The 27,472-nt window shown below is 43.1% G+C and overlaps 1 protein-coding gene across 8 annotated transcripts in view; it reads left to right on the top strand.

Annotated features, from left to right (window-relative positions):
* MTA1 (metastasis associated 1) overlaps nucleotides 1-27,472 on the top strand; it is a 170,243-nt gene that overhangs the window by 22,336 nt on the left and 120,435 nt on the right. For 7 of the 8 annotated variants that reach the window (XM_063439103.1, XM_063439105.1, XM_063439104.1 and 4 more), the window contains exons 2-4: nucleotides 17,383-17,450; nucleotides 18,309-18,402; nucleotides 25,329-25,455. In XM_063439103.1, the coding sequence (XP_063295173.1) occupies nucleotides 17,383-17,450; nucleotides 18,309-18,402; nucleotides 25,329-25,455 (289 nt within the window). The remainder of the gene's footprint in view (nucleotides 1-17,382; nucleotides 17,451-18,308; nucleotides 18,403-25,328; nucleotides 25,456-27,472) is intronic. The other variant, XM_063439106.1, reaches the window with a different exon arrangement.

A 27,472-nucleotide genomic window follows, 5' to 3' on the forward strand; every position in this document is an offset into this window, starting at 1 on the left:
CATGTCCACTTCATGGGCTCAAAAATCCAACGCCCCTCCTAAATACATCGGCAAAGTGGCAACATGGTTGTCTTTTCATACATTCATCAAGCACGATCTGATGGACATCTTCTCGTCCTCTGAGGCTGTTTTTGGGCGCAAGGTGCTACAAGTTCGCTGAGACCCATGGCTTAATTTGGTGACATCAATTTTATTAAGGTATTTTTGTCACGACTACTGTGTTACCCAACACGCAAAACTATATTAACACAAACAATGTATACCGGGCCTTAGAATGGTCGGACGTAACGTAAAAGAGCGTGGTCAAATAACAAGCCATGGTCGGGGATACAGAATGAGACAATACGAATAAACTAGCCAATGGTCAGGACACCAGAAGTAGGGAAAGTCAAAAACATAAGACAAAGTAAAAAAACAGAAAATATTACCAACACACTGTCTGACAACTAACAAGTGGAAACCATGACAGGGTGCTGAGAAAAGGCATTACAGGGTTGAAATATGCTGCTCAGTGATTGGGCAGTACATGGCTTTTGACCCCAAAACGTGTGTGTGTCTCTCTTAAATTATGTCAGATCACTCTCATTCATTTAATACAGCTTATAACATTTTATATACAATTCAGCCAAATATGTACCCCTTTCTCTAAGGACACTGAGATAAACAGGGCCCCTCGATAAACCTTTTCATGCATGCATTGATTCACCCTCTATCTCACTCATATTCTTGCGACACATCAACGTCCTCACCTGAATCAAAGGTTGCATATTGTATATAACAGGCATATATATGTATGGCCCAGGAGGGACATCTGAAACACCTTGGTTTAACATTGAACCTGAGTAAGGCGCTCACTTCTAACTAAATCATAATAGCTATAATGTTTAAAGTCATGGCGCCATCTTAGGCTGTGCTAGCTGTTGTGACCTATCAAATGATCACCGATTATCGGAGAAGTTGGAGCACTCCAAGTGGGTTAATTTACGATGTTTGCACCCATCTCTCTGCTGGAGTGTTCAAGGTTGTATTTGTAAAGCCAATTTGGTTACATTTTGTGACAATTTGTTAAGCTTTTTAGTGTGTTTACCCAGAGCACAAAACCAACGCGTTATTAGATGCTCTGCTAGCCATACCCCGACCACTTTCCCTCTTTTAATTTTGTTTTCAAGTTCTATCGTATGACCTCTTAGGACTGCATTAAAGGCACACCAGAGGGTTGAGTTTGGCACTTCAGTTGATTTTTCTTAGAAGTAAAGATCTCTTAATTTTTATTTTTTTATATATTCTTGATTTTATTTTTTTAACCAATAAGGTGTCATCCAAGCGCTAGGTTTAAATGCATTATATTTCTTGTAATCTTTAAGTTCCAGACTGTAAGTTCTTTGAGTAAGGTCCTCTTCAACCTATTCTTTAAAGTGTTTGTATATGTCTCATTTATTGTTAAATCTAACCCTCTGATAATATTGTAAAGCGCTACAAATTATGCTGGCGCTATATAAATACCAATAATAATATAGCTGTGATACAGATCTACATTAGGGACACCATTAAAATCCCCTGCAATAGGTAGTATATCCAATTTACTCTAATTTGTCTAGAATTTTTGTCAAACGCTTTGTATGCTGTTGGGAAGATAGACATTTACTAAGGTTTAAACCTGTGAATTTATCTTACAGACCATTATCTGACATCAACCCTCATCCAAATCTAAATGCATTATTTCATCTTGAAGTGTGTTTGAAAAGATACCGTATATACTCGAGTATAAGCCGACCCGAATATAAGCCGAGGCCCCTAATTTTACCCCAAAAAACTGGGAAAACTTATTGACTCGAGTATAAGACTAGGGTGGGAAATGCAGCAGCTACTGGTAAATTTCTAAATAAAATTAGATCCTAAAAAAATTATATTAATTGAATATTTATTTACAGTGTGTGCGGATGAGTGCAGTGTGTGCGGATGAGTGCAGTGTGTGCGGATGAGTGCAGTGTGTGCGGATGAGTGCAGTGTGTGCGGATGAGTGCAGTGTGTGCGGATGAGTGCAGTGTGTGCGGATGAGTGCAGTGTGCGCGGATGAGTGCAGTGTGCGCGCGTATATATTAATTGAATATTTATTTTCAGTGTGTGTATATAATGAGTGCAGTGTGTGTGTGTGTGAGTGCAGTGTGTGTGTGTGAGTGCAGTGTGTGTGTGTGAGTGCAGTGTGTGTGTGTGAGTGCAGTGTGTGTGTGTGAGTGCAGTGTGTGTGTGTGAGTGCAGTGTGTGTGTGTGAGTGCAGTGTGTGTGTGTGTGCAGTGTGTGTGTGTGTGCAGTGTGTGTGTGTGAGTGCAGTGTGTGTGTGTGTGAGTGCAGTGTGTGTGTGTGTGTGTGAGTGCAGTGTGTGTGTGTGAGTGCAGTGTGTGTGTGTGTGAGTGCAGTGTGTGTGTGTGTGAGTGCAGTGTGTGTGTGTGTGTGAGTGCAGTGTGTGTGTGTGTGTGAGTGCAGTGTGTGTGTGTGTGAGTGCAGTGTGTGTGTGTGTGTGAGTGCAGTGTGTGTGTGTGTGTGTGAGTGCAGTGTGTGTGTGTGTGTGTGAGTGCAGTGTGTGTGTGTGTGTGAGTGCAGTGTGTGTGTGTGTGTGTGTGTGTGAGTGCAGTGTGTGTGTGTGTGTGAGTGTGTGTGTGTGTGTGTGTGAGTGCAGTGTGTGTGTGTGTGTGAGTGCAGTGTGTGTGTGTGTGTGAGTGCAGTGTGTGTGTGTGTGTGAGTGCAGTGTGTGTGTGTGTGTGAGTGCAGTGTGTGTGTGTGTGAGTGCAGTGTGTGTGTGTGTGTGAGTGCAGTGTGTGTGTGTGTGTGAGTGCAGTGTGTGTGTGTGTGTGAGTGCAGTGTGTGTGTGTGTGTGAGTGCAGTGTGTGTGTGTGTGTGAGTGCAGTGTGTGTGTGTGTGTGTGAGTGCAGTGTGTGTGTGTGTGTGTGAGTGCAGTGTGTGTGTGTGTGTGTGAGTGCAGTGTGTGTGTGTGTGTGTGAGTGCAGTGTGTGTGTGTGTGTGTGAGTGCAGTGTGTGTGTGTGTGTGAGTGCAGTGTGTGTGTGTGTGTGAGTGCAGTGTGTGTGTGTGTGTGAGTGCAGTGTGTGTGTGTGTGTGAGTGCAGTGTGTGTGTGTGTGTGAGTGCAGTGTGTGTGTGTGTGTGAGTGCAGTGTGTGTGTGTGTGTGAGTGCAGTGTGTGTGTGTGTGTGAGTGCAGTGTGTGTGTGTGTGTGAGTGCAGTGTGTGTGTGTGTGTGAGTGCAGTGTGTGTGTGTGTGTGAGTGCAGTGTGTGTGTGTGTGTGAGTGCAGTGTGTGTGTGTGTGTGAGTGCAGTGTGTGTTTGTGTATGTGTTGGTGGGGGTGGGCATTTGATATATTATTAATTTTTTTTTTTTTTATATTATTATTTTTTTATTATTATTATTTATTATTTAATTATTAATTATTTTTTTTTATTATCCTTTTTTTTTTCGTCCCCCCTCCCTGCTTGCTAGCTGGCCAGGGAGGGGGGCTCCTTCCCTGGTGGTCCAGTGTCATTGGTAGTTCAGTGGGGGGAGAGGGGTGCTGGCAGAGCTGTACTTACCTTTCCTGCAGCTCCTGTCAGCTCTCTCCTCCTCCGCGGTCTGTGCAGCTCCCTCTGTCAGCTCCCAGTGTAAGTCTCGCGAGAGCCACTTACACTGGGAGCTGACCGAGGTGCTGAACGGACGGCGCGGAGGAGGAGAGAGCTGACAGGAGCTGCAGGACAGGTAAGTACAGCTCTGCCAGCCCCCCTCTCCCCCCCAGTCTGTATTATGGCAATGCAAATTGCCATAATACAGACTCTGACTCGAGTATAAGCCGAGTGCTGAAAAATGTGCTGAAAAACTCGGTTTATACTCTAGTATATACGGTAATTGCTACACATCTTCTTTTCTTATTTAACATAGATACTTTGCTCACCTTGTATAGCCTACCTAGTCTTCTCTCTCCAGTGCATCTGAACTATGGGGGTTTTAAGACCCTGTGCACTAATAGATATACACTTTGTCCTCCCTTCTACATACCCTCCTCTCAGAAAGCTCGATCTCGTTTGTACAAAAAACAATTAAAGGCTTAACATTCTTTTACTCAAAATTAATTTGGGCAAAAACCATAATCCCGTAATATACTTGTAGACTAGAAAATAATCCTTATCCCGAACACTTTCCCAAGTGTACATATTTAAGTTCTCAATTGAGATCTCAAGTCTGGAAAAGTTTTTGAAAACTGGCGTCTCATTTCTTTTTCTTTTCTGTCCCTCCCCCTCACCCCCTCCCCCCCCCCCCCCCCCCTAATTCCTTCTCCTTGTAATATAAACAAACAACCAAGCACAATCACAACAGCGTATATGGAGGAGAGGAGAAGAGAGGGGTCCTGCCCCCACCTTCCCATAACAATACATAATAATCCTAGTATATAAGACTATTTCTATTTTAGACTTGTATAAGAAACTAATATGTGCTTAAATTATTGTCCCTCTGTATTTATTTATTATTGCCATTTATATAGTGCCAACAGATTCCGTAGCGCTTTACAATATTCTAAGAGGGGGGATTTAACTATAAATAGGACAATTACAAGAAAACTTACGGACTGAGAGAGAAACAAACATGCTTTAACCCCTTAAGGACCGAGGACGGTTCAGGACCGTCATCTGCATTTTTGCATTGCCGACCGAGGACGGTCCTGAACCGTCCTAACGGTCCAATGTACTTACCCGATCGCCGTCGTTCCCCCGGCGGCGATCGGCGGTGCTCCCGTTGTGGGGAGACTGCCTGCAGCCCAGACAGTCTCCCCATGGCGGATTAGGACCCCTGTGGGCATGTGATCGCCCAACAGGGCGACCACATGGTCACAATAGGTGTCCATGTCTCTGCCTGCAGGGGGACTGTCTGTGCTGACAGGCAGTCTCCCTGCTTAGTGTAAAATCATTAAAAAAATAAAGTTTAAAGTTAATAAATAAAAATTATAATTATATATGTGTGTGTATATATATATGATATATAGACGTATATTATATATATATATAATATACGTCTAAATATCATATATATAATGTCATACGAAGTGTATTTTTATATTAATATGTACATATATTAATATAAAAATACACTTATAATTAAATTACACACGTGTATATATATAATATATATAATAACTATATATATTGTGTATATATTATAAACTACAAATAATAAGTAATTTAAATTAAACTAAAAAAATTAAAAATAATAATAAAAATTTAAAAAAAAATTATATATCTATACGAAATTTTATTCTAACTGTATTTTGATATTAATATATATATATTTATATCAAAATACACTTAGAATGAAATTGTATATATATCTATGTATATATAAATAAATAAAAAGAATACGAACTATTCATATGTCCATATACAAAATTACATAAATAATTATATAAATATACACGTAGACTTCAAATATATAAATATGCATATATATTTAAATTCTACGTGCGTATTTATGTAATATTTTTACATAATTAAGTTTATTTTATTGATTGCAGTTTAAGGGACCTGCCTGCCAACCCAGGCCGAGAGTACAGATAATTTAATTTGCTATCACTGTATTTTACCCTGTAACGTTCTACGACACCCTAAAACCTGTACATGGGGGGTACTGTTTTACTCGGGAGACTTCGCTGAACACAAATATTAGTGATTCAAAACAGTAAAACATATCACAGCGATGATATTGTCAGTGAAAGTGACTTTTTTTGCATTTTTCACACACAAACAGCACTTTTACTGATGATATAATTGTTGTGATACATTTTCCAGTTTTGAAACACTAATATTTGTGTTCAGCAAAGTCTCCTGAGTATAACCGTACCCCCCATGTACAGGTTTTATAGCGTTTTTGAAAGTTACAGGGTCAAATATATGGGTCATATTTTTACATTGAAAATGGCCAGGTTGGTTACGTTGCCTTTGAGAGCGTATGGTAGCCCAGGAATGAGAATTACCCCCATGATGGCATACCATTTGCAAAAGTAGACAACCCAAGGTATTGCAAATGGGGTATGTCCAGTCTTTTTTAGTAACCACTTAGTCACAAACACTGGCCAAAATTAGCGTTCAATTTAGTTTTTTACTTTTTTCACACACAAACAAATATGAACGCTAACTTTGGCCAGTGTTTGCGACTAAGTGGCTACTAAAAAAGTCTGGACATACCCCATATTGAATACCCTGGGTTGTCTACTTTAAAAAAAATATGTACATGTGGGGTGTTATTTAGCGATTTATGACAGATAATAGTGTTACAATGTCACTATTGATACATTTTAAAAATATAGGTTTTGAAACCTCAATATCCTACTTGTACCTATAGCCCTATAACATGCAAAAAAATAGCAAAAAGCATGTAAATACTGGGTATTTTTAAACTCAGGACAAAATTTTGAATCTATTTAGCAGTTTTTTTCATTCACTTTTGTAGATGAGTAAAAGATTTTTTACATAAAAGTCAAAAAACATGTATTTTTTTCAATTTTTCATCATATTTTTTCATTTTTTAAAAATTAAATTACATGAGATTATATAAATAATGGTATGTAAAGAAAGCCCATTTTGTCCTGAAAAAAACAATATATAATTTGTATGGGAACAGTAAATGAGAGAGCGGAAAATTACAGCTAAACACAACCACCACAAAAGTGTCAAAAAGATGCCTGGTCGCAAATGTACAACATCGCAAAAAAAGTCCGGTCCTTAAGGGGTTAATATAGAACTGTAGATAGTTACTTTCAAGATGTGATACCACTGACTTAGAAATGTCAACCACCAATATAGATATAAAATTATGGCCGCGTGATGAATAATGGCTTATAGCCTTCACAAGAGTGTGTTGTGTTAGGGTGTGGGCAAGTCAAGATATAACCATATACTAACTGCAGGGGGACAGTAAAATGGTGTGTTAAGGTCGGAAAGTTCTCAGGTGGAGATCAATATGGGCGGGATTCACCCAACCCCTATGGTCGTTAAGCACACAGGGTATTCAGGCTGTCTGCTTGGGCTAGCAGCATATCTGCACCATGGTGTAGTTCCTCACCAGCCCCTTTCTTTGTTGTGGGATAGTTTCCTGTGCCCCTCGGCCGGGAGACTCCCAGAGATTGAGTATGGGTGAGCCCACGTGTTTTTCGTTGGTTGGTGGTGATAGTTGTCCGTCTGCGTGGATTGTGTAGCAAGGGACACTCTCATGGGGGGGGGAGGAGGGATAGAAGCACGCTGAGTCACCTCCGTTGGTCTGAGGGTAAGGAGAGTGGCTGCCTCTTCCTGTCCCAGCAGCCTGCAGGCCACGACTTTGTTTTGTCTTGGGTCCGCCAATCGCCTGGGTTCGCAGGTACGTATAATCCAGGCTCAGCCAATAAAGTCCTGATTTGGCAGGTATTACTTAGTCTAATTAGGCTTTTGGTCCCGGAGCTCAGCCTCTGTTCGTCTAGCTGGCTTGGCGGTCAGGCTCCGCACCCCTCTATAGAATTTTTTTTTTTTCTCTGTCTTCTTAGTGCTGCCGTAATAATAATCCGGATCAGTCACTTTCAACAAAGATCTCGTCTGGGTTCTGTAAATATTCTATTCTTTACGAGCCAAGAGAGGATTATCGATCCAGCATTTAAAAAAAAAAAAAAGTGTTGTTTTTTTTTCTCTTTTTCCTGCTTCCCTCCTTATTTAGAAAGTTAAAACTAAACCCAACCACTAAAGTAAACGGTCTCCTTATAGTGTGAGTAACAAAGCGGTACTAAAAGAATCGGTGCTTAAATGGCTTAGTTAGCAATAATGAGTCACGGAATATATATTTTCGTCTAACACCTTTTGGTATTACTTGCTATCCAAGATCAAAAACTTGAATTTTATTAAAGACACGGAGGCTCCTATTATGCATATCTTTCTTTATTACTCTCAGCAGCAAAGAAATAGAGATAAATAAATAACTGAAATGAACAAAAAAATACAGTGCTCAAGCAACCAATCACATAACACAGGAAGTGACTATAATATGCTTAAAGCACCCACAATCCCCCTCTTTCTTTGCTGCTCTCAGACCAGTTAAGTACACATTTTCTGCTCTGTGCCTAGTATTGAATTGTTTTATACTGATTTTCTTGTCTTATTTGTTTGCTCCTTGTTATAGCCCTTGGTCTTATTAGGAGCCTACTGCTTTTACTTTGATTTCGTATTATATTATCCGTTTGTTTCATTTTCTCCCCCTGTGGCGTGCTCCCCTGGGGGCTGTTATTGCCACGTGCGGCAGTGCCGCCACCCGCCCTCTCCCCTCCCTACCGCAGACCGCGGGTGGCCGTGGGGAATCCTCTGCAACAGACCCTTCGGGCACACGCCGGTGAGCCTCCGCTTAGCTCGGCGGCGGCTCCCGAGCGTGTGAAGGTCGGGCCGCGCTGCTACTACGTGCTCGCCCCTTCCCCCACTCTCTCCGGCTGTCTCACCTCCCTGCCTCGTGCGGCGGCCATCTTTCCTCGTTCCTCTGGCGGGTCACTCCTGCAGGCACCCAGTGCCTGCTCTCCTTTCTCTGGACACACCACTGTGGGGTAGGTTTCTTATTTTTTGTATTGTCATTTGCTCTGTGCTATGTGAACTTTTAATGCTGGTTCATTTGCATTCATTTTCATAGATTTTTTTCATTCCTGTTCTGTCCCATTTTTGGGTTAATAAACCCTAACCACTTTTCCTTTTTTCTCCAGAATACTTATATTTCTGTCTCCTGCAATCATGCAGGATAAGGGTAATGGCCCTGAGGGCCACATTGATGAGTTCCATCAGGGGTCCCTGAGGAACAGAACGTGTCTGAGGAGTTCCAAGCCCTGCTGTACTCCACCATGGCGCCTTCTCTCCAGAGAACGCTCGCCTCCACTATGGGGGCTATGTCCTCATCCTTTTCCCAGACTCTAGTACAGTCTATTTTGTTGCCCCAGGTAGCTACCCCTACCCTACTGGGAGCGGGCCCTACCCCTGCCTCACCTGTTGCCCATAAGGCCAAGGTGAAGGCCAAACACCTCTCCTCCCACTCCATGACGCAGGTTATACCTGCCCTGACGGACTCGCCTGAGGCAGTCACAGATGGCGCACTACCACCGCGCAAAAGAGCCCCTGGTCGGGCAAAAATGGCCAGATTATGGAAACGGGCTAGATCTCGTGAGGAAAGGTCGGAGAGCGACCGGAGTGAGGAGGATGACTATGGGGAAATGGATTATGCCTCTTATGATGAGGCCGGCTCGGAGGAGGGAGCTCCCCCTGCCGTAGCATCCCGTACTGGGGGCGCTATTCCTGCTAAGGGTGTTGCTGCCCAGGGGGCGAGCGGCGGCGCAGTGCTCCTCGATCCGCAGGATAACCACCTGTTTGATCCGGACGACCTGCGTCATCCTCGCTCAGCTGAGTGGGAACCACCCGAGCATATTGCCCGCTATATTGCGCACAGGATGCGCACGCCACTCTCTAAGGAGGGTCGCAGTAAGCTGCGGGCGGAATGCCCTAGACCTTCAGTCCCAGGATCGGCGTGTAAGACGCCGCCGGTCGATCTTCAGATTGCACAATTTCTTAATAAATCGGGCTGGAAACAGAAGAAGGGCCTAGATTTTTCCCCGAGAAACTGCCAGGACAAGATAATGAACACTCTTGGTCCACTGTCTAAGGCCTATGAGGTGTTGGAAGCCGCCAAAGCAGGTGAGGCGGAGCTTGATCTAGATGTGGCGATTGGCTGGGTACAGCGTGCCATTTGCCTGCTAGGCAATGCCAACATGGCCGTATCTGCTGAACGCAGGAAAGCGATCCTGCTAAAAATTGACCCGAAATTGGTTACCGTGGCCATATCAGAACCAGGTCCCTCGGCTGAGGGGATGTTGTTTGGCGATACTTTTATCAGAGACTTGGGGTCTTGCGTGAAAACTTTCACCGCCATCAATAAGGCCCAGGCTAACATGAAGAGGGTGTTTTCCCCTAGAGTTTTTGGAGGGGCCGGGCGCAACAGGAGCCGTCCACCCGGCCGAGGATTCCGGGGTTCGTTTCGAGCCCAGAGAGGCTCCTTCTTCCCTTCAAGGAATTTCCAGGAGCCCAGACCGGCTCCGTTCTTCCCCTCCAGAGGCAGACCCTGGAACTCCCGCTATTCGAGAGGTGCCTCGTCGGGCAGAAGCCCTTATGGTGAGTACCCCTTTTTTCCCCTCATACGCAAGAGCGGGTGGCGGGCAGATTGGCCCAGTTTTACGAGGCATGGGCTGCCTTGCCAACAGATGCTTGGGTTCTCCAAACAGTGCGGGGTTACCATATAGACTTTGTGTCCATGCCTGTTCAGCTCTCTGTCCCCAGGGAACTGTCACTCGCTCGAGATCAAGAAGAATTGATCTCCTCGGAGATCATGGAACTTCGCACCAAGGGTGCAATACAAGAGGTCCCGTTTACTCAACCGTCCTTGCTCCAGAATCTAGGTTTTCTCATCAATTGGGAAAAATCGGTGTTGGATCCCACCCAATCGATAGAATTCCTGGGGTTTACAGTGGATTCCATCCAGCAGTTCCTATTCCTTCCGGAGTCCAAGATGAAGGAGATCAGACGTACGTTACGTGCAGACGACCTCTCCATCCGGCATCTGGCGAGGGTGATCGACCTATTGGCTGCTTCAATACAGGCGATATTTCCTGGGCCTCTCCATTATCGGGCTCTCACCTGCGCGCAGGCCAATCTTACGAGATGAGAGTGAGGCTGGACGACGAGTCCAGAGACAAACTGACCTGGTGGCTGGCCCACATGGACGCCTGGAACGGGAGAGCCATATTCGGATCCGTCCCGGACATCGTGATAGTCCGATGCCAGCATACACAGCTGGGGTGCACGTTGTGGTAACGCATCTACCGGAGGCAGATGGTCAGATCAAGAGCAAACGCTCCACATCAATTGCCTGGAACTGTTGGCAGGGGCATTCACTATTCGCAGCCTTACACCAGAACGTGCGAATTGTTGCGTGATGGACAACGTGTCGGCGTTGCGTTACATCAACCACCTGGGAGGCACGAAATCGCGCATGCTAGCTCTCATGGCAAAATACTTCTGGCGGTTCTGCCTTCGCAACAACATTTCCGTGCAGGCGGAACATATACCGGGACTAGACAACTCAACGGCCGATTGGAACTCACGTTACTTGAAAGACTCTGGAGATTGGCACTTACACGCTGCGGCCTTCCAGGGATTGGATCTAATTTGGGGCCCATTCGAAGTGGACCTTTTCGCGTCCCGTCTCAACACACAAGTGTCCCAAGTTTTTTAGTTGGAGACCAGATCCGGGCGCAGTGGCGACGGATGCGTTCCTTCAGGAATGGCCGAATGCTCAACTTTGCGCCTTTCCCCCGTTCAATCTGATAGCTCACACGCTGTCGAAACTGGCTCGACATGGCTGCCCGATGGTGTTGATCGTGCCACTGTGGCGGTCTCGACCTTGGTTCCCTCGGTTACTGGAGTTGACGGCAGATTACCCACGACTAATACCAACCTTCCCGAATCTCCTGAGGGATCCGGATGGCAACTCGCACGAGTTAGTGGATCGCGGCCTTCTACGTCTAATTGCATGGCCCCTTTCAGGGGACCCTGGACTATCGCGGGAGTTCCGCAATCAACTCTCGACCTCCTCGACAATGCATGGGCACCAGGTACTCGAGTGGCATACCGATCCGCCTGGCGAATCTGGTCTAGTTGGTGCGTGGGACGGTCAGTGGATCCCGTATCTGCCCCTTTGCATATGATCATGGAATTCCTTACTGGGATGTTTGAATCTGGGAAGGCTTATCGCACCATTAATTTATGCCGATCCGCTATATCAGCTGGGCATCAAGGTTTGGATGGTTCGCCTGTAGGGCGTCACCCCTTCGTATGCCGGCTGCTCAAAGGGATTCGTCTCGCTAGACAACCCTGTGCGAGATTCACTACCTTTTGGGACGTGAATGTGGTTCTACGATTTTTGTCTTCTTGGTATCCAAATCAAGATCTGACACTGAAACAGCTGTCGGCTAAGGTGGTCATGCTGTTATGTTTGATTTCTTGTAAGAGGGTTTCGGATGTTCGAGCACTTGACTAGAATGCCATTGCGTTTACCCCGGAAGGCATCTCTTTTAACATATCCAGAAGGATGAAGTCGGCTTCAAAAGTTTGTCTACCCTAGATTCCAGGATAATCCTGCTCTATGTCCAGTTGAATGCCTTCAGGCTTATCTAGAGGTTACTCGACCGTTGCGATCCCCGAATTTATGCCCCTTGTTCATTTCGTTTCGAGCCCCACACCTTCCGGTGTCTACCCCTACGTTGGCAAGATGGGTACGGGAGTTGTTGATTCTGGCCAGGATCGATACGTCCAGATTCACCCATCATTCAGTCCGTGGAGCTATGGCCTCCAAGGCTTCGGCTATGGGCTGCCGCTTGGAAGATATTCTACGTGCAGCGGATTGGTCACGGGAATCGACTTTTCGCGATTTCTACTTCAGGCCGATTGACCATTTTGCATCTCAAGTGGTTTCTAAGCTTTAAACTTGCATAATAGGAGTCTCCTTGTCTTTAATAAAATAGGCGAGTATTATTCCCACCGACCCACCCGGTTGTGGTTGGAAATGGGCTGGTATGGTGGGTAGGTATGGTAAGTTTCTCTATTGGAAGTTTTTTTTGTTTTAATGTTTCAGTATCTGACATTATATGTATTGGAGAAATGCGTTTATTCTACCGCTTGATATATTAACATATTTTAGGTGTGGGGAGTTGGGCTTAACTTAGTGATTTAATTGATTGTCGGTATGCACATACAGTTTGGAGCCCAGATATTACCAGATTTTTTCTATGTCTCCCTTAGCCTGAATTTCTCGTGATTTCCATGTTGGAGATGCTGTTGGCTACGTTAGCTGAAGTTGGATTTTCTACGTTTTGGTCTTTGTTGTCCGCAAGAAAGAGGGGGATTGTGGGTGCTTTAAGCATATTATAGTCACTTCCTGTGTTATGTGATTGGTTGCTTGAGCACTGTATTTTTTTGTTTATTTCAGTTATTTATTTATCTCTATTTCTTTGCTGCTGAGAGTAATAAAGAAAGAGATATGCATAATACTCGCCTCCGTGTCTTTAATAAAATCATGACTTTACGTCATGTTAATAGTAGAATTTGGGAATTATCTCCTCCTTTTCAGGGCAAACTCTCAAAGAAATGACTTCCCCTCAATGGCTTTCCTGGTACCCAGATCTTAACCTTACCTGCCTCTGTATCGTGCTTGCGGCATCCTTGAGGGGAATATCTATCTATATACAGTCTTTGTAATACATGTGTCCTTACGTCATCAACCTCCCTGAGAAGTAGGTATTCTAAAAGGCAAGACCAACTGTGCTTGTAATGTGTCTGATTTCATTTTGCCAAAGTGTTGATCGTGCATTAGGTTTCCTAGCCTGCTTGGATTGGTTTAGGTTAGGGATAAGTTTAATTTAACAGATACCAAAGTATTGTGCCATGGTGGAGGGCATGGGTTTGTCCATTGTTGCTTTCATGTTGGTGGCTACATGGGCTAAATTGAGCCATAAGAAAGTCAGAGGAAGAGTAATGCAGTGGCATTTCCATCTGTGAGGGGTACCTTGGCAAAGCTTTGGTTTTAAATGTATGAATCCCAAAAGTGTTTCCTCCTTTGCGTAATAAAGAGAGGAGGGTAAGAACTTACTCAAGACTCGACTTGTGTATTTTTTATTTTTTTTTAACGTGAAGTTTTAATATTTGATCTGATAATATTTTGAATGTGTCTAGAGAAAACTGCAAAAGAGTTGTGTCCATAGGCATTATGCACTAATTAACAACATTGTGCATGATCTAGATAAAACTAAAGCAGAAGTATCATGGAACAACCGGACATTTTACTAGCTGAGAAACTTGCTAGTTAATCAATCATCTTTTTGTGGACATTACTTTTTATGACTGCAATATCTCATGCTTTTCACTGTTTTTTTTTTTTTATTTTATTTTTTTTAAACTGTGATCCGAGACTGCTTTAAATATAATTGTCAGAAGACAACAGAAGGAGAGAATCATGCGTATATGCGGTATACATTAACTTAAAACACTGCATCTTATATAATAAACTAAAGCAAAATCTATGAACCAAAATATAAGAAATTTGTATAATAGAACATTAAGCTAGCATAGAAACATATACTTGCTTGTTAATCATAGATTTGTAGTGACTTCTTATTTTGGCAGAGAGAGCTCACGCTTTCAATGTTTGACAATCCAATGTCAATCTCCTTGAGGCCTTCGGGTGTTCTGTTGCTGAATCTTGAACTACCATTGTTTTAAGGGTGGTTAGGCCTTCTTCTGGAGTTGGAAATGCCATAATTGTGCCATTCCTAAAAACCTTTAAGCTTATGGGGTAGCTCCATCTGTTCGGTATGTGGTTGTCTCTCTTAGAGTTGCGGTTACTTGCAGGAAGGCCTTCGTGCGACATAAGTGGATGGCTAGCAGGTCTGAATATACATGCAAGGAGCTACACTCCTGGGGTATGTATTTGTTTGCATGGCTACTGTGCACATAACCGAGAATCTCTGGATATATAGTGTCATATGGATGCTTTGGCCTAGATGCAACATGTTAGCTGGAACATCTGGTGGGCGAAAATAAAGGAATTTGTGGACAAATAAAGATAAGCCAATTGGTGTAAGTGATTCAGGGGTAAGAGGCGATTGAGGACTTGGCGAGAAGGGACAATGTCCATGAGCTTAGCTTCAGTAGTCTGCACTTGTGATTGCAAGTGCTGTACCTTATCTTATAGGCAGAGTACTCTCATCACTGGTATACCAGGTCAAAATCAATTTGGATGACAAAGCATCTACATAGTCCATCAATTTTATTTTTTAGGGATTTGATCTTTCATTTGTGGGTACTCTAGATCTAAGTTTGGGCTTCTGTCATTGGATGTACCTCCGCCATCTTGTTAAAGCATCTGCGCAGGCAGCTTCACAAATGTTTTTTTTGCCCCCCCAAAATTAAGGTTTTTCTTGTGTTGTCGTTTAAATTTACTGTGAGACATGCTGTCTTGTTCATTTCATGCTCTCTGGCAGCAGTGTTATGCTTCAATGTCAGGAGGCCATGTTTCGGAGCTAAATATTAAGCGTCCATGTTGCTCAACCGTCAACCACGGCCCGGTGTCTTAGTCATTATGCTCCGCAGTTTAACACTTGCGTTTATATTTTATTTTCTTGTGTATTATTTCTCTATCTAGATGCAGCCATTTGTTCTCATCTGCCATTATGTGTGTTTGCTTTTCAGTGGAGTTCATTTTTACTGATGGATTGTGCGTGTGGCAAAACCAACCTCGCCATTGGGCATTGGAGAAGCCTGTTTGCCCGCCTCCTGCCTGTTGACTATGGCCCCTGAGAGATTTGACCCTTTAAATACAGTATTTGGGCATATTGTATTTTATTATGCTGCTGCTGGCCCTTTAAGAACCATCTGGGGACATACTGTGACTTTTGGGAACAATGCCCCTCTAAGACAATGGCCCCTGGAAGATATTGCCTGTTAAAGAATATTTTAGCAGATTGGATTTTAAAAGACTTGCTGCCCCTTTAAATTGTATTGGAGCAGTTCTGCAGCTTTAAATTGGCATTTTGGATGCAGCCGAAGTGCCAATGTAGTCGAAGTGGCCGCCATTCGACAATCTCACACGTGGCGGCGGCCATCTTTGTTCATTCGAACGAGGTCAGCGTTATATGTAGCCAAATCCATGGAACTGAAATCGGCTACACATTTCAACGAACACCGCTGACCCTTACCTTCTCCTACACTCAGTTTTCCGCTGCAGAGACTAAGTCCCGTTCGAAGATTCTAACGTACATTCGAATGGGACTTAGTAATTTTTTCAGTGTGAAATTGACTGACCGCACAGCCCAAATCTATGGAACGGTTTTGGGCAGGAAAATGTGCCTGCGGTCAGTCACAAAGGACTTCCGACTAACTTTTGAACTAATGGAAGGATTTGCATGATTTTTTTGAGTATGTTTATATTTCAAGTACGCTGATTAATATGTAATTTCTATGAAGATTGGATGTATATTTTTAAAGTTATAGTACATATATAAAAACTGTATTTTTCCTGCTTGTGATAATTATGTTAACCCATTGTGTACCATAATTAGATCACAGGCAGAGGGGAGGATTTTGTGTATAATTGCTGGGAGTGTTTTCTTTAATGTACGTGTGTTATTGGTTGTTCTGTAAAACCCTGTGGGCAGTACTAAGTTTGTGGATTTGGAATAAAAGAGGCTGTATGTGCCAGTACAGTTAGTTCTGCTTGACCCTCAAAACGAAGTGTTGTCTCGTTACTGGGGGAATCTGCTACAAGGGATTGCTACGCTAGTCATACTCCCTTGCTATATCACTTCTAAGCTCTTGTAAGAGCTTGTTCTTGTCTTGGTCTCTGGAGGAGTCTACAGTGGTTATGGTGTCGGCTGGAGTGCTTGGAGCCCTCAGGAAGCGCTAGGAGCATCCTTCAACGGAGGTACCCAGTTGGGGTTCCAGGTGATCCATTACAGTGCGTAAATTTGATTGGCAACTTAAACAGAACCTTGTTTTACGCTTCACCCATTGTCATGTCATCTTGACTTACACATAAGGAAAATCAGTCCCATATTTCTTTATGTATTTTATGAAAACTCTTGAGTGCTCAGTAAAATCTCCTAGGAAGAACGATGCAGCACTAGAGAAGTCTTGATGGTGAAAAATGGAGATGCTAACCTGAGCAGATTACACGCGCTGGTTTTTCTCTATGTACTGTGCTAATGTAATTGCCAGCCAATGCATACATTAAAAGCTAAATATTAATACTTGAAAACTGTTAAGCATGGCCACTGGAAATGGAGATGGAGACTGCATCGCTCAACTGATTTTTAGTGCGCATGTGCATAATCGGTCTAGTATGCTGCTATATCTCTGGTATTGAGTGCATCTGCGACCATTGCCATCCATATACATTATATATTTCTTTATAATACTACCGTTTAAAATATAGATAAAATAGAAAATTAGAATATCTTCATAACTTTGTTTTCCAGCAGCTGGTGGTGGTTACATTTTCCATTTTTATTTTTTCTATAAAAAGTAACCCCTTTTCACATTATGAATAGCAGGTACGCTTTAACTGTTGGTGGTAAAGTAGTCTGCTGTGAAGATGGTTTAAAAAATAAAAAATGTATTCCTTTTTTTTTTAAAAACATTTTTTTTAAATCTTTCTTTAGTTTAATAAAAATAAAACTTTCTAATATACTACTTAAACAGTTCACTTTTTAGCTCAAATAGTGATTTGCTCTAAAATTTAAACTTCTTTTTCAGATTATGTCTTCTTTGAAAACTCCTCCAGTAACCCGTACTTAATACGAAGGATAGAAGAACTTAATAAGGTAGGATTCTAATATAAATGATATATATTTTTTGCATTGGTTAGTTTGCATAATCAAAATAAAGCTTTCTTGAGGTCAGATAAGTCCAAATGTGCTTTTGAACTGTGAAGTTGCAGTATGGGTATTCAACAGATACATTTCTAAGGTATATTTGAATATTCAGAAATGTTTTAATTAGATTTGTGCATTTCATCCACAGATCTTATATTAACCATTTTACACCCCCGCCTGTCAATTAGAAAACTATCTCTGCTACATTCTTGTCTATTTAAATCCAGTTTAAATAATAACTTTTAAAAAAAACCACACTTAGGATATGGGCATTTTGATTGCATAGGTACCTATTTTTTAAGGGGGCTAAATTCCCCAAAACATCAGTTTGTTATAGATATGAATAAGTATTGTAAATTTGTGCTTCCATACCAGTATTTCACTCACTGTCTAGAAACGTACCGATTAATGTGTACCATATAGCACCCTCCCCAAAAGACATGCCAAACAGAAAAAAAAAAAAAATTGGCACAGTTCAACGCAACAAAAAAGATGTTACATGTTTTGGACCCAACAGCCTTAGTCTTATGATGACTCTCTACCCAGTATTTAAAGGATAACTGAATAAGTCTAAAACTTAGAAATGAAGTATTTTTACTTTCATCCACCATTTTTTCGATACACGTTACACTATTTTTTATAAATCATAAAAACTTGCTGGTAGTATGCTTGACATTAGCAAGTTATCACCACTACATAGTACAACAGTTTTTACAGAGAGTTAATTTTTATAATAATGTCTCTAAGTTTTGTAGTTTTACTTTGACTTTACAAGTCTGTATTTTTATTCATTTTCTTGGTCAACAGACTGCAAATGGAAATGTGGAAGCAAAGGTTGTCTGTTTCTACAGGAGGAGAGATATATCGAGTGCACTTATTTCTTTAGCGGATAAACATGCCAGTAAGTGCATTTTTATATACTACCTTGGCTGCAAGGAATGTGTTTATGTGGAGGGAACGTTAGTTTTTTTTTTTTTACAGTTACATGTTGAGCAAACATACATTTTCAAAGTGATATCCAAATATAAAACCATAAGGGCTTTACTGCATACATAGCTGACTTGTAGGATTTTCCACTTTGATTATTTGTCCTTAAAGAATCATTATATTTACCTAGGCCACTTCATCTCAAGTTATTGGCTTGAGTGCAATGGTCCTGTTATTTTAACCCTGCAGTGTAAACCATTGCATTTAAGAAAAGAATATGCAATGTTTGCATTACAGGATTAAATCCATCTTTACAGGCGGTCTTTCTGACAGCCCCTAGAAGTGCTTCTGTGGTATGGACTGAGGTAATGTGGATGGGAGAAGCTTGGTTATGCTCGCGCAGTGCACCCCACTTTTGCATCAGGTCCCCAGTGCTTCCCTATGAGTAGCATTGGATTGGACCATGCTGGAGTAGGCATGCCTTCTCTATGTTGTGGGAAGAGTAGAGGTATGCAGCATTGTGGGAGCCTCGGCATTGGAAAAAGGTAAGTAAAATTAAAGATTTTTAAAAAATAAATTTTTTATCGCGCACACATAAACAGTAAGTGTCGGTCCGTGCGTTTTCTCAAATAGTAACACAAAATGTCAGAAAATTGTTGTCAAATGGTCTGTGCTCAATCGAGTTCCAAGAATATACACTGCTCAAAAAAATAAAGGGAACACTTAAACACAATGTAACTCTAGGTCAATCACACTTCTGTGAAATCAAACTGTCCACTTAGAAAGCAACACTGAGTGGCAATCAATTTCACATGCTGTTGTGCAAATAGACAACAGGTGGAAATTATAGGCAATTAGCAAGACAGCCCCAATAAAGGAGTGGTTCTACAGACCACTTCTCAGTTCCTATGCTTCCTGGCTGATGTTTTGGTCACTTTTGAATGCTGGTGGTGCTTTCACTCTAGTGGTAGCATGAGACGGAGTCTACAACCCACACAAGTGGCTCGGGTAGTGCAGCTCATCCAGGATGGCACATCAATGCGAACTGTGGCAATAATGTTTGCTGTGTCTGTCAGCGTAGTGTCCAGAGAATGGAGGCGCTACCAGGAGACAGGACAGTACATCATGAGACGTGGAGGAGGCCGTAGGAGGGTAACAACCCAGCAGCAGGACCGCTACCTCCGCTTTTGTGCAAGGAGAACCAGGAGGAGCACTGCCAGAGCCCTGCAATATGGCCTCCAGCAGGCCACAAATGTGCATGTGTCTGCTCAAATGGTCAGAAACCGACTCCATGAGGGTGGTAAGAGGGCCCGACATCCACAGGTGGGGGTTGTGCTTACAGCCCAACACCGTGCAGGACGTTTGGCATTTGCCAGAGAACACCAAGATTGGCAAATTCGCCACTGGCACCCTGTGCTCTTCACAGATGAAATAAGGTTCACACTGAGTACATGTGACAGACGTGACAGAGTCTGGAGACGCCGTGGAGAACGTTCTGCTGCCTGCAACATCCTCCAGCATGACCGGTTTGGCAGTGGGTCAGTAATGGTGTGGGGTGGCATTTCTTTGGGGGGCCTCACAGCCCTCCATGTGCTCGCCAGAGGTAGCCTGACTTCCATTAGGTACCGAGATGAGATCCTCAGACCCCCTTGTGAGACCATATGCTGGTGCGGTTGGCCCTGGGTTCCTCCTAATGCAAGACAATGCTAGACATCATGTGGCTGGAGTGTGTCAGTAGTTCCTGCAAGACGAAGGCATTGATGCTATGGACTGGCCTGCCCGTTCCCCAAACCAGAAACCCATTGAGCACATCTGGGACATCATGTCTCGCTCCATCCACCAACGTCACGTTGCACCACAGACTGTCCAGGAGTTGTCAGATGCTTTAGTCCAGGTCTGGGAAGAGAGCCCTCAGGAGACCATCCGCCACCTCATCAGGAGCATGCACAGGCGTTGTAGGAAGGTCATACAGGCACGTGGAGGCTACACACACTACTGAGCCTCATTTTGACTTGTTTTAAGGACATTACATCAAAGTTGGATCAGCCTGTAGTGTGTTTTTCCACTTGTGTGACTCCAAATCCAGACCTCCATGGGTTGAAACATTTGATTTCCATTTTTTTATTTTTGTGTGATTTTGTTGTCAGCACATTCAACTATGTAAAGAACAAAGTATTTCAGAAGAATATTTAAATCATTCAGATCTAGGATGTTATTTTTGTGTTCCCTTTATTTTATTTTTTGAGCAGTGTATAATGTAATAATAATCTCCTGAAAAGTGAACTGAGCACTCAGTACATCTGTCACATTATCAAGCTCATCAGGAAAACTTAATGTCATGTTTTTATAAATGGATCACTGATTAGTCTAAGGGCAGGTCAATGAGTCTATCATTAAAGTCAATAAGATAGAAAGCTCGTAAATCTCTATAAGCTAAATTGGCTTTTATCATGAATTGCTAACTGCCTATGTGTGTTTATATCTAAGGACATACAGCCTTCTATAGTAAGTAGGCTTACCATAGTTACACACACACAGGCTTCTCGTACTGATCTCTACGGTCTTCGAATAGTCTCTCAAACACATCCCTGAACCACCCTTAGTGTCACATAGTACTCTAAAACATAAAAGGAAAGGGTTGGACCAAGGACCTTTTTTCTTTTACTTTTCAGGTTCAGGGTTTTTGAAGTGGTCTGGGTGCAGTGTCCCCCTTATCCCTGCAGTGTTCTAAAAAAAATAAAAAAATAAAAATGTTCCCTTTTATTGAATGGTTAATGCATCGTACAATACTAGACAAATAAAAGGTGAGTCAGGCAACATATTAGTGAGAAGATTATAGCTCGTATGCATATGTAACTGGTGGTAATCAGGGTTTCCCAGCAGTTGTAGTAAGCATTAAATCACAATAGAGTTCACATTTTTTAGAGAGTTAGAAGGCTAGACATCGTAGAGCCTGTATAGTATTTTCAAACAGGTTACCACTCATTTTGTATGTAGTACATGGCTAGTTGCAGGTTCGTCAACGTTCATTTCACAAAGAAAAATGAAAATCAGAAAACAAGAAAAGAATCATCAGGTTAATTATTGTATGCATAACATTTCCTGGTGTGTGTGGTGAGGTGTAGGTTCCTGGTGTTCCGCAGAGGTATGCTGACCATATTACTGCTGATACTGTACTAGACGCCACCATCTATTTCAGGATGGCTGCTGTCTGACAGCCTAGTGTGAAGGAGTTATCTGTGTGTGCTTTCATTCTACTTTTTTTTTTTTTTAATTCTTTATTTTTATTGTGCAAAGATTAACATACAAATTTGAAATGCCATGACGGCAGCAATAATCATTCCTTGAACATACATCGAGATGTTGTGTCATAGCATTTGAGGATTGTGCACATTTTTAGATGTTAGATAAAACAAGCTAAACTGCGGATCTGAATGGTAGATCTGACTAAGTTACATATGTTAACATGTTGGGGTTACACACCACATATATTTGCCACTGGCCCCCATCACCCCTCACACCGCCTTGGCTAACTGTGATGATGTGAAAACACGATTCCCTATGGTTAGCAAAATAAGTAAGTTAAAACAAGTAAGTTAAAACAAGTAAGCTAAAACAAGTAAGCTAAAACAATATGGAACATTGGGGCATAATAACGGTACAGGGTGCCTGTTGAGCCAGAGGTGTTAAGTATCAAGCTATGGTGAAGCCTATTTAGGCTAGTTAGGGTAATTACTACTGTGTGTGGCTTGATGTGGTGGGAGGCCTGTGGCAGGATATAGCCCTGCGTTTACAGCTACCCGATGCCCCTCAGTGGGTATCTACAGTCCCAACCAGTGGAGTATCCAGTAAGGAAGAGTAGGTACAGGACCTTGTCCGTCCCTGGTGAGCTCAGGTAGGTGCAGGCTTGGGGAATAGCGCTAATCATCACCCGGGACATCAACCCTCTTCCTTGGTGCCTCTCTTTGTGATGGGCAGGATCTCTCAAATGGTGCGAGGTGTGCCTTTGGCGGTAGGGCTCAACCATAGCGAGTCGGTGGCATCCAGCCGGCCTCCTCACTTTCTGCGTTGCGGCGGTGATTCGCCTGGTGGTTTGTAGCTTGATAGGGCATTGCCTGTGAGTTGGCTTTGATGGAGCTGCACTCCTCCTGCGGACTGTCCTCCTCTTCTTAGTGCGAGTGAGTGCATGGGTAGCTAGAGAGGAGCGGCAGACCCACGCGGCGTGCGGTCGTCGAGTGAAGGCTTCCTGTCTGTGGGCCTCCGGTGCTTTAGGTGTGGGCTGGTTTCGGCTCTTTATGTCAGCAACTGGAGGTGAGAGGTCTAGCTTGCTGGCACTCCGTTGCCTCTCTTCGAGCTTGTGCCAAAATTCTGTGAGTAGTGCGTCCAGCTTAGCGAGAGTTGTTTCCCTCGGGCCTTGTAGCAAGTTGTGGGGTCTTGCTCCCGCCATCTTGGCTTCCGCCGATTTCTTCCAGCAGGGACATGTGCTGTGTCGCAGGGCCACCGAGTGGTCGTGGTTGCGGTGTGAGTGCTGGTGCCGGGATAACCCCCACCAGCAAGGGGGAGGGGGGGACGGGAGCCCCTCTCGCTTCGACCTTTAGCAGCCGGCTAGCTAGCAGGAAGATCGGCCGCCTCTTCCATGCCAGCACCCCCAGGTAGGCCGCAGTTGTGTGCCGAGAACAGGCTGCTCATTTTGTATCCAGGAGTCTTTCAGGTGTTGCAGAAATAAAGTATGCTTTTGCCTGCTTTCAGGTAGTCGAGTTTGCCGGTGTAAAGGTTCTAAATTAGGGCTCTGCTGGAGTGTTTTACCCGGAGCACACTCTGCATGCGGCCATCTCGGTTGGCAGCCAGGCCCCGCCTCCTCATTCTACTTTTAAAACAAACAATACTCGCAAGAAAACAGAAAACTAATATAAAACCGGTTTTAAAGGTGAGCCCATTCCATGGGGTACCACTTTTGTGTGGTTCATTGGTATTTATCTCCTTGCCGCCAACAGTGGTGAAGTGCACTGAATTCGTGCCTCTGGTCCAGAGTCTGTCACTGAGTCCTGGACCCTAGAAGGTACAAAGGGTGTTACATTCGAGACATCCCACCGATAAGTGGTCGGGGTTTACGCTGGAGCTTCAGCGCCCCCCACAAGGCCAAGTGATGTGAGGAAAGTGGGGGCCTCTGGTTGAGATGCTGCTATGTATATGTTCCCTTCTTCTTTAAGGACCATCAGCATGCGGGATGTAGACCTGCGATATGCTACTTAAACTTCTTGCAGCTTCTTTGGTATAGGCTACAAAGCCTTTCTCCATAGTAACGGGGCCCAGGTGACATAAGAAAGTGAGATGGTGAGTTTCAAAGTCCAAAGGTGCCTTGGCCTGGAGGGCTTTCATGAACCTTTGCTTGTCCGCAAAGGATTGGCATTTGAGTATGTCTCTTGGTGAGCTTGCTGGTAGATAGGCCCCATCTAGCAGGAGCAGTTTAGACTGTTTGGCGGGTAGGACTGTGGATATCAGCCACCTGAGAAAGTGTGGCAATTCCTCTGTGGACACTGCATCAGAGACTCAGCAGATTTTGATGTTTTGTTGCAGGCTCCTGTCATCCAGAGTGTCCACTCTGTGGATCAGGAAAGAGTTTGAGGTTTGCATTTGTTGCACAGTATCACCCAGGGCTGCCAGGCCTTGCTTGAGGTCAATCACATCTTCCTTGGTGGCCTGGATGCGATCTGTGACTGCTTTGACCTTAGTTTTTACCAGGGCAATGTCCGCATCAAACAGCAGCCTGCTTCTGTCATAGAGGTCTGATATGTCCTGTTTAGTTGCAGGTGTCAGTCTGTGGGCCTCGTTGTGGCCGCTGTAATGGGTTGCGTGCTTTCCGGTCTGGATTCCATCCTGCTCCCCTCTTCATCCTCAGAGGCCTCTCTGTTGGCTGAGTGGGCTGAGTGCTCTGCCGGTCTGGACCTCGTGCATTTGAGGAGTGCCCCGATATCTCCTGCCTCTTTTGGTGGTGCCGTGGTTAGTTTCGGAGTCTTCCGACCCATAATTGCAGTGTTGGGGTACCTCAGGAAGGTAGGTAGGTATTCAGTCTGCGAGTGGCTGGTTGCAGCCTTCAGAATTCCAGGCCTAAGCCTCTGTCGGAAAATATTGCAGTTTTAGAGACAGCTACTTGAGGTGCTTCCTGCAGTTTCATGGACAATGACATATGAGAGATGTAAAACGGTCCAGTTGGTGCATAGCTTTAGATAAAAGGAGAAGTAAAGGGTTGTGTCATGCAAATATTTTGATCCTTTGATCAGAATAGCAATGCTGGGGCTGGGCAACCTAACCCCTTAAGGACGACCGGCATAGTATGCAGTCCTGAAAAATGTGAAATTTAACCCCCTTTAGGGCGGCCTAGTATGCCATGCGAATTGGGACTACAATCGGGGGGACTGCCTGACAGCAAATCCGGCTCTTCCTAACCATGTGATTTGAGGGACGTGAATGACCACCCAGGCAGAAAGTCAAGATAATTTAATTTGCAAGCCCTATGTTTGACCATGTAACTTTCCAAAACACTATAAAATTTGTACGTGGGGGGTACTTTTGTACTTGTAGACTTTGCTGAATATTAGTGTTTCAAAACTGTAAAACTTTGGCAATGGTATCTGTGAAAGTGTTTTTTGCATGGAAAAAAGCAACAACAACAAAATATATGAATACGAACTTTGGCCAGAGTTTGTGGAGAAGTGATTAAAAAAGACTGGACATAACCCATTTTGAATACGTATATGTTTAGACCCACATTCACTTATGTGTGTTGTTTCATAAGACACCAAATGGGTTTTAGATCATATGAAGCGTATTCAAATCTATTTAAAAAAATATTGCAATAAAGAAAAGACTTCTGAGTGCTAACTAGGATCTTTATCTTAGGAGAAATGGAGGAAGACATGGAAAATCCGGAAATGATGGATTTACCTGAAAAACACAAGCACCAGTTAAGACACAGAGAACTGTTCCTGTCTCGGCAACTTGAGTCTTTGCCAGCCACACACATAAGGTAAGGCTCTTATCACTTGGCTTTTCCTCCTTTTTCCCTCTACCCTATGTGAAACCATCTGAAGCCATTCCTCTTCACCTACATTTTATTTTTCATCAACGTATCAGTCTGAGTTTGCAATCCAATGGTTCTTAACATTTCATCTACCATGTTATATTGGCTTTATATGCAAATATATGAATATCCTTGCCAATCCCAAAAATATCAAGTTGTAAGTCTTATTCATATCTACATTTATTCTTCTGTTCTCCCTGTTTGTGTAAAGTTTAAATGTTTATGTACTTGAAATTTATTTCCTGAATTAAAGTCGACCTGAATAGCACACTGATTTATCTATCTATTTTTACATGGCAATCCGTTAATCATTTCGATTTATCGTTTTCATCTCTTCATCTCATTATTTCCAAACTCTTTTTAAAATAGAATGTATGTATTTATTGACTATTATTTGCATTTTGTGATCAGTGATTCCCAACCTAATTTCGATCATGGCAAGTTTCCGTGAGAGACATTTACTTAGTCTTATTGAAGAGCAATCAATATGTTCCCTTAGTATACATTTTTGTTGCCAACAGCAGAGTTGGGGTAAAATTATCCAATTTAGTTATGCTGTCTCAATTTTCCAGTTTAATTTTTCTTTGACCGCTTTTACCGGTTTAGTGGATATGTCACCAATGCTCATCTTTGTAATAATATACAAGTGACAGTGCACTATACAGTTTTAAACATTTCTTTTCCCCACTTTTCCATCCTGTATCTTTCCAGTATTTCTTAATTATTGCTTTCAAAAATCAATTTCTCCCTTTCCATACTATACTTTATTTGATCATTTATCCATTGTTACATTTCACTCCTCCTCTGGCATCATTGCTGTGGCGAAACCGACCTTGCCACGTGTCCTTGGAGGGGGCTGCTTGCCCGCCTCCTACCTGCTGACTATGGCCACTTGGAGATTTGGCCCTTTAAATTAGGGATCGACCGATTATCGGTTTTACCGATATAATCGGCCGATATTCGGTATTTTCGGCAATATCGGTATCGGCCAATAGGGATACCGATATTGCCGATAATACCTCCCAGGACCGCCGGGCTCATTACAAGCCCGGCGGTCCTGGGGGGGCGGGCAGCATGCGTTTACTCACCTCCCAGCAGCTCCTTCAGCTCCCCAGTGTAAATCTCGCGAGACCCGCGGCCAGCTCTGACGGCCGCGGGTCTCGCGAGATTTCCACTGGGGAGCTGGAGGAGCTGCTGGGAGGTGAGTAAACGCTTGCTGCTCACCCCACCCCTTTTTCCCCTCGCTAAACTAATGCCACTGGACCACCAGGGATTAACATATCCCCCCTCCCTGGCAAGGAAACAAGCAGGGAGGGGGGACAACAAAAAAGAAATAATTAAATATATATATAAAAAAAAATTAATATAAAAAATTTTTTTATTAAAAAATGCCCCCTCACACATACACTATTATTATACACATACACTACACAAACACACTGTGTATATAATTCAGTGTGTTTGTATAGTGTGTGTGTGTATATATAATGCAGTGTGTTTGTATAGTGTGTGTATATAATGCACACTACACAAACACACTGTATTATATACACACACACACACACTATACAAACACACACTGCATTATATACACACACACTATACAAACACACTGCATTATATACACACACTATATAAACACTACACAAACACACTGCATTATATAAACATTACACAAACACACTGCATTATATACACACACTATACAAACACACACACTCTGCATTATATAAACACACTACATTTACTATACACACAACACAAATACACACACTCTGCATTCCTTATATGCACACACTACACAAACACACACACTTTGCATTTAGTATATACAGCATTCACTTTACACACACTGCATTCACTTTACGCACACTACCCACACACACTACACAGACACGCTGCTTTCATTATATACACACTAGACAAATACACACTGCATCCACACCACTCACACTACACAAAC

This window comes from Pelobates fuscus, chromosome 13, assembly GCF_036172605.1.
Source record: "Pelobates fuscus isolate aPelFus1 chromosome 13, aPelFus1.pri, whole genome shotgun sequence".
Taxonomy (NCBI): domain Eukaryota; kingdom Metazoa; phylum Chordata; class Amphibia; order Anura; family Pelobatidae; genus Pelobates; species Pelobates fuscus.